General features: G+C 38.5%; 2 protein-coding genes across 3 annotated transcripts in view; both read right to left on the bottom strand.

Annotated features, from left to right (window-relative positions):
- The window catches only part of sod1 (superoxide dismutase 1, soluble), a 3,284-nt gene extending 1,101 nt beyond the window's left edge, over nt 1–2,183 (bottom strand). Inside the window, exons 1-3 of the mRNA XM_079247311.1 lie at nt 2,048–2,183; nt 977–1,073; nt 822–891 (exon numbers count right to left, since the gene is read on the bottom strand). Coding sequence (XP_079103437.1) covers nt 822–891; nt 977–1,073; nt 2,048–2,119 — 239 coding nt within the window. The 5' untranslated portion in view covers nt 2,120–2,183. The remainder of the gene's footprint in view (nt 1–821; nt 892–976; nt 1,074–2,047) is intronic.
- A 679-nt stretch (nt 2,184–2,862) lies between these two features.
- Nucleotides 2,863–16,534, bottom strand: scaf4a (SR-related CTD-associated factor 4a). 2 transcript variants are annotated; one of them, XM_079247601.1, is made up of 19 exons: nt 16,408–16,534; nt 15,207–15,290; nt 15,047–15,091; nt 14,790–14,951; nt 14,513–14,645; nt 14,066–14,202; nt 13,196–13,405; nt 12,969–13,054; nt 12,772–12,856; nt 12,248–12,424; nt 11,964–12,037; nt 11,642–11,832; nt 11,412–11,512; nt 9,091–9,204; nt 8,819–8,975; nt 7,607–7,734; nt 7,293–7,446; nt 6,104–6,256; nt 2,863–5,977 (listed from the first exon to the last, which is right to left on the bottom strand). In XM_079247601.1, exons 1-19 carry the CDS (start codon nt 16,435–16,437, stop codon nt 4,713–4,715), a joined length of 3,486 nt encoding a protein of 1,161 aa, XP_079103727.1. In that variant the 5' UTR covers nt 16,438–16,534; the 3' UTR covers nt 2,863–4,712. The 2 variants fall into 2 exon arrangements, with proteins under 2 accessions (XP_079103727.1, XP_079103728.1); XM_079247602.1 differs by having other exon boundaries at nt 12,969–13,051.
- Between the last annotated feature and the right edge of the window lie 932 nt (nt 16,535–17,466).

Here is a 17,466-nt window from a genome sequence, read left to right as displayed (position 1 = left end):
TCTTGATAGTTGCCTTTAACTGTGGCCACAGCAGACATTTTTAAGTGGGTCTGCATGCCACTTAGAGTTGCAACATTTGGCCAAGAGTTTACCTCACGAGCAACATTGTTACAGCCCAACAAGATGTGTCCAATTACATGTAGCACTCATTGTGGCAGGGGGGGGGGAAATAAAAATTTTTTTTTAAAAAACAAAAAAAAAAAACAAGCTAGAGGTGGGGAGTTTCCTCTATCTAGTAAACAAGCAAACCAATAAAGGCACTGCAGTTTGCATCATGTCCAGCCCTTTTTGCAATTAATGAAGGCAGCACTTACTGTTATGAAAACACATGTTTTTAATCTGTAAACAGCCAATTGCCAATCCAGACCTTATTCTCCAGAGTCCAGAGTGTAAAAGCAGCTGCTGTTATACGAGTTAAGTTAGGATATCACATTTAACTTAAAAAATATCCTGTCATTTATCAGTGCTGCAACTTAAAGATGCCATTCATATTCTGTATAAACCAAGAATTTAGATGACTGACTACCAAACAACTGTCTAGAATTATGTCACTGGGCCTTTTCAACCATATAAACAAGTTCATCTTTTAATAACCATATGAAACAGCAGTTACTCAAGTACACAGTCTTCCTAAGAATGTGGTCATGCAAATATAGGGGGGAAAAAAAATGTGAAAAATGAAAAGTTAATTGTGCAAAACATTAGCAATGACTAGTCAACAATGAGACAGATGCATTTAGATTTGATACTTTTCTATCCAGCGGGACAAGAAAAACACAAAGTGTATCACTGCACCACTATTCTCTCTCAAATTGACTGACCTTTCTTCATCATTTGGGCCTGCATGATTCTTATTATGGGGATTGTAGTGAGGCCCTGCACTGATGCATCCTGGGAAAGAAAAATATGTAAGCAAGTCAGTAAAAACATACCAATATATAGACCTGTTAAGATTAGGGTTTGATCCGTTTCTCACCATTTGTGTTGTCACCAAAAGCATGGACATGAAAGCCATGCTCACCAGGGGTAAGGCCTTGGATTTCTCCTGTCAGCTTTACGGGAGCTGAATCATTCTAGTAAAAATCAAGACACAAAGAGAGCAGTCAAGAACAATATTATGCAAGATGGGATGGGGTGGGTACATTTGAAATCAACAAGTCTTACAACTGCAAAGTATTTTCAAGTTTTCAAACATTATGTGGCAAAAACCATATATTTTGTCGGTGACAAAGTGTTTTTGTTACCCAGTCTCACGAAACCTGATATAAAAAAAAAAGAAAAAAAAAAGAAAAAAACGAATGAGTGAGGAAAAAGGTCTCCAGAAAGAGGTCAAATTATGACTCAGCAAAATTAGTGCGCTGCCGTTTGCGTTTCTCTCAAGGCTTGTAACCTTTATTTATTTACTTATTCATTCATTCTGGTTTTTTTAAAAAGAAAGAAAGAAAGAACAACAACAGCAGCAATAAAGTAGATTCAACAATGGTGCCATTCAGTAATCCAAATCACAAGAGCAACGTTACCGATAGATAAATGAAGCAGCAAAAGCCGAACTTATGCAACAGAGGTTTACACTGTTAATTATTACCAAACAGGCCATAAAGGTTCAAAGGTTATGACTTTATTGACACCGCTTTGATTTCAGTCATTACATTAATGAAGTAATTACACTGTGGTACGTAGCCTACTTAAATCTGCATGTAAGCTGCAATATAAACCTCTCGATGCATTCTGTAACGCTCGGTCAAATGCTAATTTGCATTGAAAAATTGTCGAGTATCACATGCAAATCTGTGGGTATTTTTCAAATCTGCCTAAGTTCAATGCTTTGTCATTTCAATGACACGTGAAACTAGCTAGCAAGAGAACTACGCTGGCATCTTTAAAATATAAATAAATAAAAATTTAAAAAAAAAAACTCGCGTCAACCAGGTTGCGCATTAGGAACTTAGCTAGCTTGGTATGCCAGCCAGCGCCGAGGGACGAACGAACATCTTAAATCTCCTTTTTTTTTTTTTTTTTCTTTGTTGTGCAATACTGCCTATCTTACCTCCTGTTCAAAATATACTGTCCCGCTGGTATCTCCAGCTCCCTTCAACACACAAACAGCTTTCAGCACCATTTTTGCTGCAGTTACTCAAGACAAAGTTACGAACAGCTCTTTCCTGAAAAGGAGAACAGACGCGTATATGCGTGATGGGCGGATTTATATTAGAGATAACCAATCATAAAAAAGTAGAAAGAAAGATAAATAATTTCATTGGCCAGAGACAATCATGGGGCTAACAGCCTATCAGAGCACAGTAAATTTAAGCACGTGAGCAGAATCAACGCCATTGAAAAACATGTCGGTGTTTTAAAAGGTATTGGTTAGATCATTTTCGACTGGTGGGTGCGTAACCATGCGTACGCCTCTATAGTCATTTTATTTATTTGTCTTAAGATATTGGTCTTAAATGCCTTCATCATATTGAAAGTGACTAAGTTTATAAGTTTAACACTTCTATCACTAAGAGCGTTAAACAAGACTATACTTTATTTTGATCAAATGTGTTTCATTAAATAAAATCAATTTGTTTCATAATTCAATGAAACTGTATAAAACTCATTAAATTTCATATAGGATGAAGTTGAACTATTCCTCTGGCCTTTCATGTTAAGAAATCACCTAAAAATATTTGATATATGGTATTCACCACATAAGCAAAAGTCAACATAACACTGATGGCTTCAGTAAGCACCAAAACATTAAAGTATGTAATGGGCACAAATACAAGGAACAAAAGGTTTTGGTACAAAAATAGTTTATTAAAAACAATTTCCTGTGGCTGAATATTGAAGATTTTATGTCTATGTGTTTTCTATTTTAATCAAATCATAGAAATATCTGTCAATTTTCAAACCACTAGGAGTTAAAAACGTTAAAGCAAGGGGCCTCTGTTGTTCTTTACGTGTCCAAATAAAGAAATCACTGATTATTAACAACAATTACCATGAACCTTTACAGCTGTCAGTGACAAGCATATTTACAGCAGTGTTCCAGGCAGTACCCTTCATTTCATTGCTCCAATTCTACTTTAACTGCCTCAGTGAAACATCAGTCCACAACTAGAGTTGTGTTGATTAGAACAAAATCAAAACAGTGTGTATTTGACTGAACAGACCATGTTAACGGAGCAAGATTTTGTAAAATCGAGAACCAAGCAAGCCAAGTGGAGAACACCTGCAAAATCCATTTCAGTTCTTTAATACTCGTTGAAAAAACTGAAAAAAGAGCAATGTTAGTTGGAATGCTCTTTTCCATCTTTTTCCATAATTGGAGAAAGGTATAATCAAACTATTTTTTTCCTGAATATTTCAAGGCTGCTGTATTTAAATAAAGAATGTGAAACAATGCTCCCTCACCACCTCCATTAAATACCATAGTTGCCTATTTAGAATACAGGACAGTGTTTGAGTAAAAGTATGACATCAGCTTCACATTTTCTGTACTTTTTTCAATTTTTTAAATTTTTTTTGTGCTGGTTGAAATTTTTTCAGATGAAGAAAACTAAAACTTCTTTGCTTGTGGCAAATTAGTCGATTAGGAGTCCTACAGTGTTATGTATAGTTTGTAATCAGTAACTGTTGTTAAATGCATACACATGTTTAGTAATAGTGCTGTAATCTGTTTCTGTACTCAGAGCAAAGGATGGGAAGAAATGTTGATTTGGTAAAAGAACTGGATTAGAATAGGAGCTTCCTGGAAAAATTTGGTTACAAGATCTTCAAAGATTAGAAAATCAGAACAAGCTCATTTGCTTCAGTCCCGTTACGAGTTTTACTACTAGTGGATATGTCATTTTAAAAGCACATAAACTCTGTTCTTACAAACGATGGGTTTGTAAAGTCAGAGGAATGAATTTAAAACATGTCTCTAAATCATTTGTTACAGAAATAAGTGTCAGGCAAAATAAAAACAATGCATGTCCTTATTTTGCTTGATACAATGTGGTTCAAAGGGTAAAAGGAGACTTTATCAAAAGGGAAAAAATTGTGTTCAGAACAATGCATTATCCCAACTCATTCCATCTTCAGTGAGAAGTCATTTTCTATTTAACCTGCAGGTCATTTTAATTCATTTTAAGGCCACTAATAGTCTATTTAAAACGGTGCCTCCGTGACTCAACACTAAACATGATGTTGAAAAAAGAAAAAAGAAAATGGAGCATCTATTTCAAGAGTTGCTTGAGATCAAAGTCAGTGTTTGACATGTAATTTTGGCAAAATCAAAAAACATCTCTCTAAAAGACCACATTTACATCCTTGAAAGGTCCCTGCCATCCCACAGATGAATAAACTGAGTTAATCATTTGCCCCCTTTGTCTCAATACAAACTAAAAGAAAAACCTTTACATGCAAACACTTATTCTTACAATTTATAAGGACAAAAAACTAAAGTTAAGAGAAGATATTTAACAAAAGCTATTTGTTTCTTACCAAACAGATGATGCAGATGCAAGGTCAGGGTTATTTTTCTTGAAAACATCCAGGTTCATTTGCTTAACAATGTGTGAGAGGCAATTTTCATAAAATGTGCTACAGCCAAGAAACTTTCTATGACCAACTGACAAATAGTTACAAGTTAGAAATCAACCTTTCAACAACTGAGACTATTACAGTGAACAAAAGCTTTTATATACTTTAATGATTCACATGAATCTCAGGCTACAGGTCTATGATGCCGCTTCCTCTTTTGTTTCTGTGGGCTCACTTTGAGCTAATGGCGAGGGCTCAGAGGGCACCAGATTTCCTGTTGCAGTTGCAGTAGTTATATCTGGGGGTGGAGCTAAATGTTCAGAATCTGCTTTCTTTTGAGAGTTTTCCCCATCTGGGTCTTTACTGGTTTCCATGGTGACCTCAGGAGTTGCACGAGACTGCTCTGTGCTGTTAGAGGTCCGAAATTTGTCCATGTTTTCTAGTTCAGCCAATCGATCATCCCTATCCCATCTTGTCGTCCTCTCTCGCCGTTCCAAACGCCTTGGCTTTTCCCCTTTTCCATCATCTCCTCTGCCCCTTTCCCGACTCCCCCCTTCTCCCCTGCTTCTTTCTCCCTCCGCCCTCGCTCGATCCCTCTCTCCATCATCCCCTCGCGCCCGTTCTCTGTCTCGGTCGAGGCTGCCTCGCCTCTCCCTCCAATCTCGTCTATCTCTGTCCCGATCACGGTCACGGTCTCTATCGCGATCTCTTTCTCTGTCTCTCTCCCATCCTCCTCCACGGTTGCCTCCATCTTCCTGCCAACCTCCAAGCCGGTCTCTCTCATCCATTTTATCACCACCGCCTCCCCTCCCTCTATCACCAAATGGACGCCTTCCACCTCCAAAACCTCTGTCCCTCTCTCTATCCCTGTTTCGGTCCCAGTCTCTGTCCCTCTCTTGCTCTCGATCCCGGAATCCAGGTCTGTCTCCCCTGAAAGGTCTGTCATCCATTTCTTCAGACCCTTCCATGCCTCTCGGACCCCCCGGTCTGACAAAAGGAGCAGGGGACGGACCTTGAGGAGGGGGACCCTGAGGAGGAGGGCCATGCCCATGAGGGAAAGGAGGTCTCATATTGTGTGGAGGCGGCATTCCAAAACCTGCTTTAGGCAGAGGGGCATCATGTCGCACCATCTGAGGGAGTGGGCCCCTAGGTATCATCTGAGTGGCCACAGGTGGCATGCTGAGGTGAGGTGGTCTGGGTGGTCCATGGGGTGGAGGGAATCTTTGCATGTGAGGTGGTGGCGGACCTGGAGGACGCTGAAGTGGGATTATACCTGGCCGTGCTCCCAACAGACCACCAGAAGGTGGTTGGATGTTTCCAGGATGTCCACCTGGAAGAGCACCTTGAGGTCCAACTGGAGGACCGCCTGGAGGTCCCAGTGGAGGACCACCTGGAGGATTAACTAGAGGACCACCTGGAAGACCACCTGGAGGTACAACTGGAGGACCGCCTATTTGGTTCCCTGAATAGGAAAACACACATACAGTTCCTTTAAACAAATTCAATTGATCGTCCAACTCAAAAGCTTTCAAACAGAAATGTAAACAAATCATCCAATTTGTCAACGAGTGAAAAATAAAACACTAACCCATATGTCCCATCTGATTGTTGAAAATTTTGGGACCCTCAAGGATGTCATCTTTCCTGTTGCCCAAACCTGTTGGGTCAAGAGATGGGTCATCAATTCCACCTTTGGGAGGAGGAGGGGGGCCAAGTGGCATTGGACCTGGTGGAGGAAAACCTGGAAAAAGAGTGGTGAAATAAGATTTCACATCAACTTGATTTATTTGGGGGAAAAAAAGCAAGAAAGAAAAAGTTAAATAAGATTTTATTAGAAAAACCTGGAAGTAAAAGGAAGTACTATTGCCAAATGTGCCACAGGAATAAAACAATTTCTTAGTTAATAAACAGCCTAAAATTAAAACATATTCAGCAGATTCAATGGCTTTATTTTGACATTTCATACTATGTGATCATTTTGTATAAAAAAAAAACCCTGTTGTGTTGATACTGATCTTATGACCAAGGTGAATGCAGATGATGCTTAAGCTACTCTACCTTAGTGGGGCAGCTGACATATGAAACCACCTGATGTGGAGTGCAGACATGGTCTATACAGCCACTTGTGCCAGCATATAAATGCTGTCCACATAATGTTATCAAATCAAACTTTATTTATAAAGAACTTTTCATACAAAGTCAGATCAAAGTGCTTTAGATATTAATATGTTCAACAAAAACAAACCATAACTGTGTCCAGAAGTACACATATGTACTAGTAAAATGTCTGAGGAGAGATTAGGAATGTGATGTGGCTGTCTTAGAAGTCAGAGATTAAAAGAACAAACTAAAAAAAAACCGTGCAGGTAAACTGCTCTTTAGAGTACACAGGAGGTAGCATGCAATGCTGTGAAAGTGTTGCTTTGTTTTTGTGAAAATAGCAGATCTTTATTGTGCTGATATGTAACGCATGTAACTGCATGTGACACACTGGCAGAAACAAGCATACAGCAGTATATAAGTCAGCTGAATTGGGAAACTCGTACTAGTTCACACAAGAACACACTCAAGTATAGCACCTGCGAAAGCTCCAGAATATCTGCTGACACATATACCCACTAATCATTTTTATTAAAAGTCATGGGATCAATATCTCCACAGAAACAGATCCTCTCCCAAGTCAGTGCCCATGAGCAGCTCTAAAACAGTTTTTGACACTAGTGCATGCAAGATAATTGCTTTAATAAAAGCCATAAGATGACAATAGGAGGTGCTACCTGGGGGCATTTGCATGGGGTTGAAGCCCGGTCTGATGAAAGGAGGAGGGGGGACCCCCGGAGTAAAAGTGGGCGGAGGTATCCCCATAGGACCAGGAAAGACTGGAGGTTGAAGGGAACCTACACCAATCATTGGCTGCTGCATTGGAGGAATCTAAAAACATAAATAAGATTTTAAATACATTTAATCTGACATTTATATTATGATTAAATGAGCTGTTAAGCTGCAAGCAGTTTATTTAGTGTATCACTATAAAACAGCAGCAGGTCAACACATCTCAGAATAATTATGACATGACTCAGCTGACTTTTACCTGCGCAAGAGGAGGGACTGGAGCGGCTACAGGTAATATCTGTTGCTCTTCAGGCTGCTGCTGCTCAGAACGGCCATTATGGGAAAGCTCCTCTTGGTGGTCCAGAGTCTTCCTAACACCAATCCACTCTGAAAAAAGTCCATTTAATTAGAGCAAATTATTAAATGTTAAAGCAAATGGAAGGTACAAAGCTGAACTCTTTGTAGAGAAAAAATCATTATGGAAAGAGAAAATTGCCAAACATTTAGATGCAAAGTCCTGGCTCTGCTTTTTTTTTGTTTTTAAATTGGGTATTGGTAGGGTGACCAGATCTCCTTTCACCAAATGTGGGACAAAGACTATGAAAATGTGGAACAATGTGTGATTCCACTCGTTCATGACAAAGTTAAAAAAAAAATTTTAAAAAACACCTTTCTATTCTGCTCTTTGGTAATAAAATTACTATCCAAACATAACCAATCTGTTACTATATATATATTTTTTTATTGAAATTCAAGTTCTCTGACAAAGGGAAACAGTAAAAGCTTGCATACTATTTCCTTGTTCCTTTCATGTTATCAAGAATCAAACAGAATTAACAGTCGAGTCTTAATTGGGAACATGTCCATTGACTGGGAAGCCTTCCTCTGAGTAGCGCGGTTTTTTTGTGACTCGGATTTTTGGTGTCATTTCACGTCATATTTCCCACCATGTGACACGGAAAAAATACTTTGACAAACATCACAAAATACCCTCACAGTCTCCTCAAACAGGTTAAACCCAGGAATATATGTTTTCCCAGTCTTTGTCGTAACAAAACTTTCTTTTCTTCTTTGCTGCGGTTGTCTCCCTGTCCTCCATGATCAATCAGTTGTTTTTTTATTTATTTATTTTCATTAGTGGGTGCACCGGTGCATCATAGATGTGCATTAAGTCCCACCTCCTAGTTTGATTGACATGAGTGTAACTCAAATCAACAGGCGGTGTGATGTGACAGCCGTCAAATATTTTGCCACACACAAATAGTAAAAGCCAGTTTTTTTTTTTCGTTACGAAAGTGAAGACTGTTGCGGTACAGGGCCCCGTTTTGTGGGACGTGTGAAAAGTAATAGAAATGCGGGACTATCCCGCACAAAGCATCTGGCCACCCTAGGTATTGGTGAGACATGATCCCTGTCAGTGGTTCCATATGAACACTTTTTAACGTGTTACTGTGCTCAACAGGCTGTTTACCCGGTGATAAGGTCTCTACATCCAGTATGCCTCCTTCTTTTAGCTCCTCTAACTGGTCCTCTCTGATTTTAGACCAAGGTATGTAGGTGACGCCCAGCTCAACATCCCAGTACTGTTTAAACTCAGGCTTTATGCCCTTGTTCAAAGCCCAGGCAATCTAGGGAGAAATAGAATAACGTGGAAACTTTAAAAAACATAAATGTCATTTGGTACTTTGTCTCTCATATTTTCTTTAGTATATTAACAGCCAGTCATCTATGACTCTTACTCACCTTGATTGCTTTCTGGTTAACTTTATATGGACCTCTACTGAGTTTCTGCAGAGCCCTGAAGGCATCCTGCCTGTGTATCATGACGATGTAAGCACAGCCACGTGGAGGGATCATCTAAGCATGAGGAAAAAACAGATGAGGAGAAAACAAAAAGATTTCTGTTTGATTAAGCCCGATCATGGTCCTGGCAGAAAAACATTTCAGCAACAGGTAATTTTTCTAGCTCAACAAAGAAACAATTTTTGCTTCAGAGGTTAACCAGTGTAGATAAAAAAAAAAGAAGAAACATTGGATCAGGGTTCTGCATCACTAATACAGATACGTTCACTGAGACTTGACAGCAAAATCTTTTCCCATGATGCTCATTCATTTCTTTCCATTACAATTTGTGATAGTATTTACAGTGCAATTGTGTAGGTAAACAACAAAACAAAGAAATTGAAAAGTACAAAACGACACAAAGAAAATTAACAAAGGAACAAAGATAGAAGATATTTGGAAAAAAGCAATAAGAAAAAAGGTAAATCGGTCCAAAGCAGACTGGCAAGTCTGAGTGTTGATGTCATGTGGAGCATCATAACTTAGTTTAGGGAATATACACAATAAAAATCCTAACTTTTTATTCCATCATAGGTAAGACTATAATAAAATACTACAGACTGCAGTAATGTTACAGATATCAATATCCATGACAACAACAATAAGAATTACAGTTAATTAATTAATAAGAGTAAATCACAACATTACCAATCACAACATTGATAATTATCATCACTATCTCAACTATTAGCATCAATATCATCACTATATGTCACCAATAACTACAGCTGTAACAACTATATAAATGTTGCCATTATTAATAATAAAGAAAAAGAGATTTATAGCTTATATACTTATCACAAACACAGAATTTAGGATGTCTAGCTTGTTCATTTATGTCAAAATGAACCTAAAACATACTATTAACTTCACATGTTAATTTAACTTTCTCTAAAATTTTAAATGCATAAGTACTGTTCATTGATAAAGTACTACTTTCATGACATGCTGTTCTCTAGCAAGGTGATTAACCACGAAAAACCCTGACGTGTCTGAAGCATGAATCGACCATTAAATAGTCTGATCCAATGAAAGCTTGTATATTGTAACAGTCCTCTTGTCAGGCCATAACCACACTGAACACATGACAAGTTACTGAGACGTTGGCATTTTTATGTTGTCGTATACCTACCACAGTTGTTAGTTTTTAATAATTTGTCTGAAATAAAGAAATTACTGTTACATAATTCTACTTATAATAGCAATGTAGCATTAACATTTTACATTTTTTGTATACTCCACATGAAAGTTGAATATCCCTACCTTTCTGTGAAGAATGCATACTATAATTTATAACATATCCCGGTTAATGGCCCCATGTAGACCTGTCAAATTCTCTTCAGGCCATACAAATAAAAATGGCACAACAGGACCTCAGGTATGCCAACCAGCACTAGCAGAACTTGTCTCTGTGCCAATTGTAGTAGATTTTTTAGACCTCATCAGGGATTATTTCCCAAAAGAAGTGACAAGAGACTATTGTAATGATTGTAAGGTGAAACATTTCCAGTCTTGATTTCTCTCCTGCTGCAGTAAAAAATGCCTCCCTGTTTCTACTTTGCTGAGACAGAGAAAAAAGCAGAGCAGCATGTGTAGATTCAACGTTAAACCAAAATTTGTGGGGGGTTTTTTCATTTAAAGTTTCATTCTGAGGCTCCTGCCTTTCTCTCGCAGCCATATCTCTCTAGATGCTCATATGGCTGAACACTCGTAATCTTTAAAAGAAGTATACTGTAATCTGGCAGCTTTATTTATACATGGTTAATGTGAGAACAATTGTTATCAATAAAAATGAATGAAAAATGTTGTATTTTGTCTTAACTTAAAAAAACAAAAACAAAAAAAAAACAAAAAAAACTAAAGTTAGTAACTATCTGTTGCTAAAATCGATCATTTTCATCCTGTTATTATTGTCTGCAAGTTCCCCGATAGAAAACTGGATATATTTGAAGCCAGCTTGTTTTTAGTCATGTCCAAAAAAGCTGAAAAGTCTCCAGTCACAGATATTAAGAGCTTTCTATATGACTAATATTTTTTTTTTTAAAATAACAGCAAGCAAACTATTAAAAAACAAAAAAAACCCTCAAAATATGTTGTAAATATAAACAAATCCATGGAGCGATATTAAAACAAAACTCTACTCTTTAGAGGACATAATGCAAGTCTTTGCTATATGTTTAAGTCAGAGCAGCAATAATATAATAAAAAATTAATTTACTTACATTGATTGACTCTATCTGCCCAAACTCCTCGAGTAAAGACGCAACATCTTGCTGTTGTGTTCTCTTGTCCAACTGGCCCACCCACAGAGTTGTACTGCAAACTGAAGAGGATAAAGGTCACGTCAAGAAGAGTTGGAGAGGAAAAAGCTAGCTGAGAAGAAATAAAAAAGAGCTACTAACTATGAAAGCCTTCATGTTTATACTTAAAGCATGAACAGATCATGACTCACTGCTCAGTGTCTCGCTCTTGGGTGGTGGAAGGCCTCTCTGCCGTCGTTCTCTCTCCTTCTCTCTCTCCCTACGCTCCTGCGAGCGAGAGCGTGGGGAATGATGACGGCGGTCTCTGGAGCGTGAGCGAGATCGCCTGTGCCTGGATCGTCGTGTACGCGAATTAGACCGTGACCTCCTCCTCTTTGGAGATCTGGTGGTACAAAAAGCCCAAACAGTGCCAGCAGCTTAAATAATGTGCTACAAGGTGGTTTTCAAAATTATACTGTGTGGGAGGAAATTATGCTTTTTTTTTTTTTTTTTTTTGTCTTTTCAGATGCTTACCTGGAGCCTGAGTGCGACCTTCGGCCATGTCTGCCCTCCCTCACAGAAGAATGATCCATGTCCACTGATGAATTCTAATGAAATATCAAGTAGGTATCTTGTGATAAGTTAAAGGATAAAACTGCTTCAACATTATATTGCTGATGACAACATACTCACTACAACAGACAACAGTTAAAAACATGCCATCAAAATTCAGAGTTATAAAATCAAACATTTAGATGCATGCTTGTTTGTTTGGTTTTGAAATGTTAAAAAAAAATAGCTTATTATGCTTGTGATACCTGTTGTTGCTGGGCTGCATTTTGGGGAGCGTACACTCCTGGAAAGCCTGGAGGTCCTGTGGAACCAAGTAGAGGCTGTCCTGGCATAGGATGGCCCATGGGCGGCATGGCAACAGGAAAGCTCTGACCTGGCAGCAAACCACAGGCCTGGAGCTGGCCATTAGGAGGGACAGGAACCTGAGTAAAACAACGGCAATAAATTTCATGCTCATGCAACAGGTTTCTTTACAGAAGTCTATAAGAAACACAATTTTCTATGTCTGTTTATTACTTTTACTATTCAAACTATATTTTTATTTTAACAGTGCATGATGTGTTTATAATAAGAGGCATTTTATTCAGGTTAAATCTCACTTCTGGGACATTAACTATGTAAGCTTGTCTCTAACATGTAGACAAGGAGCTTATATACAGATAGTAACACATAATTGTTTAATTTAAATTAGTTGACAGATGAACTCTTTAAACAAATATATGCTCTAATATTTAAATAGTTATGTAACAAATTGTATTATATTTATCACCTGTTGTGAGAGGTCTTGTGGCATGTTCATCATCTGTGTGTTAAAGTGCTCCATGTGCTGGAGGAAGGCTGGAGGCTGTTGCATACTGCAAAAGTTAAGACACACTATGAGCTTCTAACATGTTTCTTGGAAGCAAAAACATCTAAGTTTCCCACTTCTTATGCCAAATTGGCTTTAATATTGGTAATAGCTCTTACAACTGGGGTTGTGAGGAGAGTTCGTCTTTCTTTGATTCTTCTCCAACTTCTGGTTCATCATCATAGTCAAAACGATCCAGCAGCTTCTAACAAAGAGGCAGTAAAAACACAAAAAAATGGCACTTTTAACACGACACAGTCTGTACAGTCTGATCTTTCCAAATGAGCCACATATTATCTTATAACTGTGCGATACGACATGCGCAAACACAAAGACAGACTTTCACCTTGTCAAAGGCTGTTTTCTGCTGGACAGGCTGAGCTGGTTGAGAAGGCGGTGGAGGTTGTGACGTAGGAAGAGGGGGCTGTGGGACGACTACACCCAGCCCAGCGGAGATGTTCTGGAGTGTCGTCTGAACAGCGTGGAGAGGAGGCTGAGGCTTGGTTTCAACCTGCTTCACCGGCTGCTGCTGAAAGTTCTGAAGCATCTGCTGAAGCTAAACGTTGGTGAAAGTAAGAAGATTTAGTCATAATGGTCAAAGAAATTTACGATTTGCAATATCAACACATAAAAAGTAAAAAAGCACTCAGGGAGCAGCTCATTTCTAACCACAATGTGATTTCCACCCGATGTTATAATCCTACATTCATTTTCTATGCACACATCATTACATTCACTGAAAATGAATCCACTGTGTGTTGGCTACGTTGTGATGTTTGTTGCATGTTTACATCTTAACTTGTGTTCTTGCAGTGATAAAAATTTCAAAGTTTTTCTTTTTTTTCCCTGTTCTGGATCTTAGGATCTGGAATTTTGCCAGGATCCAGATCTATCTGTGATATCTTGTAAAAACCTGTTGTGAACTTCTCCTGTATTTTTTGGCCAAGCACCTGATCCATTTATTATGCAGTTATATGCATATACATTGAAGATGATCCTATATTGCAATCACAAAGATTCCTTGAAAAAATTCCAGGATCCAGGTGGTGATCCGGATTACTCCCAAAATTAGATGAAACCTAAGTCAGACTAAGACTCATTCTTAGAAAAAAATATGAAAATCTGTCCAGTAGTTTTTGGGTAAAGTCGCTGACAGACAGACAGAGGGAGAGGTAATGAACTAGGCTAATACCAGTCTGCTTTAGCACAAACGTACCTGCTGCCCCTGTGAGGACTGGATGAGCTGTGCAACAGCAGCAAAGGCATCAGAGTTGTGCAGCTGAGGAGCCAATGTTGTGGTGGAGTTGGCCGTTACCACTGTAAAAGGCTCTTTGGCTGGAGGTGGTGAAGAACCTGAGTGATGACACAACTTTACCGTTTGTGTGAGGCAAACATATGCTTTCAAATGGCAGCATCTTTGCAAATACATGTTACCAATATTACACTGCTAGATATTGTATAAACAACCTCACAACCTGCAAGTTCCCTTTATTTTCACAAACAAATTAAATTTAATATTTTAAAACCCCTAACTTATATCAGCTTGGAGGTATCAAACCGAACAAACTAAAGAAAAAAACTGAAGAACTGATTTGCAAATATGTTTCTGCAGAATTTTCAAACAAGATATAATGTTTGCTGCTTGCACAATCAGAAAAATAACCTGGCTCATCTGCGCTTGCGAAGGATGCAGCACCACTGCTGGAGCCAGCGGCCATGTCCAACAGGGGCTGAATGACCTCGATCTTAAACACCCCGTTCTTCTGCCACAGGTTCAAAACCCGCACAATCTTACTCTACAGAGGAAAATAGGGAACACAGAACCAGGGGAAGGAAAATGATAATGGTGAGAACATTTATCATTAGATGGCAGAAAGAGAAAAAAAAACATGTTAAACTTTCTAGGTAATATGCATTACAATGACTCTTCCAGTTCTTACCCTGTCTTCTACGGGGCAAAGGCAGAGGTTCTCAAAAGTTCCCACGATGTTTTTAGTGAACCTTGGACCAAACACATCCTTGTCTGGTCCAAACTGGTGTCTGGACTGTCTAACAATAGAATCCACCACATACAAGCCTGCTACTTTATACTCAGGCTTACACTAGAGGATCAAGAAAGAGAAAAACAGATCTGAATTTAATGTGTCTAATAAGGACAGACTGGTTTGTAACTGAGTCTGGAATCAGCTTGACTCACCTTTTTGATGAACTTCTCAACAATCTGGACCACGTGTTTATAGAGCTGAGAAAAACAGATCCATGTGAGCATTTTATTATCTAGAGGTAGGCTCAAAAACACAGCTTCAAAAAATTAGACAGAGATGCAACTCAAGACACAAGGTCAAACATTTCCTTACTTTCATAGCTTTGATAGCTGACTTGGTGATGGAGATCATTTTAGCCCGAGATATTGGGGGCTTGGAGTCCATCAATGAGAACAACTGGACAGAGTAGTATGTGTGTTAGATGGATGAAAAAGAAAACCACAAGAGAGAATAAAACAAAGCAACGTAGAGGAGTTTCTGAGTTTATGCTCATTATTTCGATTGCATTGCATTTATACTAAAAACCTCACTGTCTAAAAACCACAGTATTAAAAGAAATTCAAGACAACCTCTTTACACATTGTTTTGCTTGGAACAAGATAGATAACTAAAACACATGTAAGGTATAAATGAAGAGCCTGATTAGTTTCTTTAAACTTCCAACTGGCTTTCTTAAATAATATTTGACTGATTGCCATAAATGATAATCAGACTCGTTTTCTAGTCCTTGATAAAGACCCATTATAGTGTCCTTAAGCATCCACATAGCTAACAAGTACACAGCTTGTACGTTTCGCTATTTAAGACTTATTAACAATAACTACATCCTCATCTTGTACGAAAACCACATCTCTATAATGGTTTTAGCTGGGATCACGTTTAGTGTGGGTGTGTACTTTCTCTGTGTTTGATCAACTGCAAGCAATCCAGCCGTAACGATTTCTAGACCGAAATTTGTTATTAAAGAAACCAGTCTAGAGAGGACTGGACCTATTCTGACTGCAGTCCTCCCAGTATCAACAACCAGTTCACAGGCCTTCCCGTAGCCTGGACTGCCTCCTTCCAACAATCACATGGTGCATGTCTGAAGCGGCAATAAGCGCCTGATCCGTAAAACAGCGGTCTAGTATTAACTTGACTTTGTACTGTGTGTATATGTTTTTTTTTCTTATTCAACATGTAGTCAGTAGCACTGTTAGCATAATCAGTATTGGTGAAACACAACTTACTCCAGCTAGCTAACATCCTACATGATAACCAGCGATGGTGGTTGAAGTCGTGCTAGCTTCCTTGAAGAAAGGGAAGCCTACCATCTGAATCTGTAACTTTACTTTAGCTGCATGAGTACAACATTGTCGTTTACTCGATTAGGCTAAAGCCAGAGAAGACGTCCAGCTTACAGGCCCATTGGTCGGACCTGCTCGGCTAGTCCCAGTCCAATACAGCGGCACCATGACCAGCATCAGCAGACTCGGTGGGATCAAGGTCTGAGCAAGCTCTGCAGGCGGCTTACCTCCTGGTTAAAGGCGTTGACGGCATCCATGATTGCCTGACGCTCCTGGCCGTCCCCTTAACTCCCGATTCCCCGTTTGCAACGATGTTTATTCAAGGAAGAGTCGGTACAACATGTCCGCTCCCGGTAGCTAACACCAGTTAGCTTCGCAGTGATAGCTTTCGGGTCGGCGGGCACGGCAAAGCATGATGGGATTCAATGTTGTTGTTCTATACTTTGGTCGGTAGGGGGCGCGCATTCTCATTGATCTATTTTTCCATTCATGGACGTTTTCTACATTTGTCCAGAGTCTCTTTACAATTAAAAAAAAAAAAAAAAAAGTATTACAAAGACAAGATGACATATATTAATCATATACTTCCATATACTCAGTGGTTTTCAAATAACATTTCATTGAGCTTCTGTTTGTCAAAAAAGGCTGCTCCTCAAGAAAATGCACAATGTGTATTGTGGTTCAGTCAAGCAAATTTGGATACACACAGTCAACAAAACTACAGGAAAAATTATGGAAGCCATTTACCATCACATCCCTCTATCTGTGCATGGCACAAACATATATGAAGACTGGAACAATGTTGGATGCAGGAGAACTGAATGACAGGAACATCTGAGGAAAACATATAGATGTATATAAAATAAGGGGGGGACTGAAATATCTACTCCTATTTTTCTAATAGTTTTCAGAAAATTATTAAGTCATTTTCTTTTTCTTTTTTAAATTAATTTGGTAAATTGTCTACAGACTTCATGAACAGCATGTATATTTTACTGTGGAAAATATACAATAGACTTCTGAATGATCAATGAAAGGTTTGTTAAAAAAAAAAACTATTAGATTTGAAAAGATGGAGAGTAGCTAATGACAGACTATCAAAAAAGCATGAAAACAAGTGGCATTAAATGGTCATTTGAGGTGAATTTTATAGGTATTATAGTTAAGAGCAACATCAAGCAAATATCCAGAACTCTGCTTTCCTTTTATATAAATAAGGACAACTTTGCCTTTTCTATGTAATATATATTAGTATAATAACTTGCACTAACATAAGGTTACACTGG

Source organism: Telmatherina bonti (assembly GCF_933228915.1).
Source record: "Telmatherina bonti genome assembly, chromosome: 10".
Lineage (NCBI taxonomy): Eukaryota > Metazoa > Chordata > Actinopteri > Atheriniformes > Telmatherinidae > Telmatherina > Telmatherina bonti.
Note: the sequence above shows the minus strand (reverse complement) of the source record. Positions and strands in the feature narration are given on the sequence as shown.

Excerpts from the sequence above, each read along its gene's own strand:
- scaf4a (XM_079247601.1), bottom strand. The coding sequence starts at position 16,437 with ATGGATGCCGTCAACGCCTTTAACCAGGAG. Across the intron at positions 13,055-13,195 it reads AGAAAACAGCCTTTGACAAG|AAGCTGCTGGATCGTTTTGA; the intron begins GTGAAAGTCTGT and ends CCTCTTTGTTAG. Across the intron at positions 11,833-11,963 it reads AGGTCGCACTCAGGCTCCAG|ATCTCCAAAGAGGAGGAGGT; the intron begins GTAAGCATCTGA and ends TTGTACCACCAG.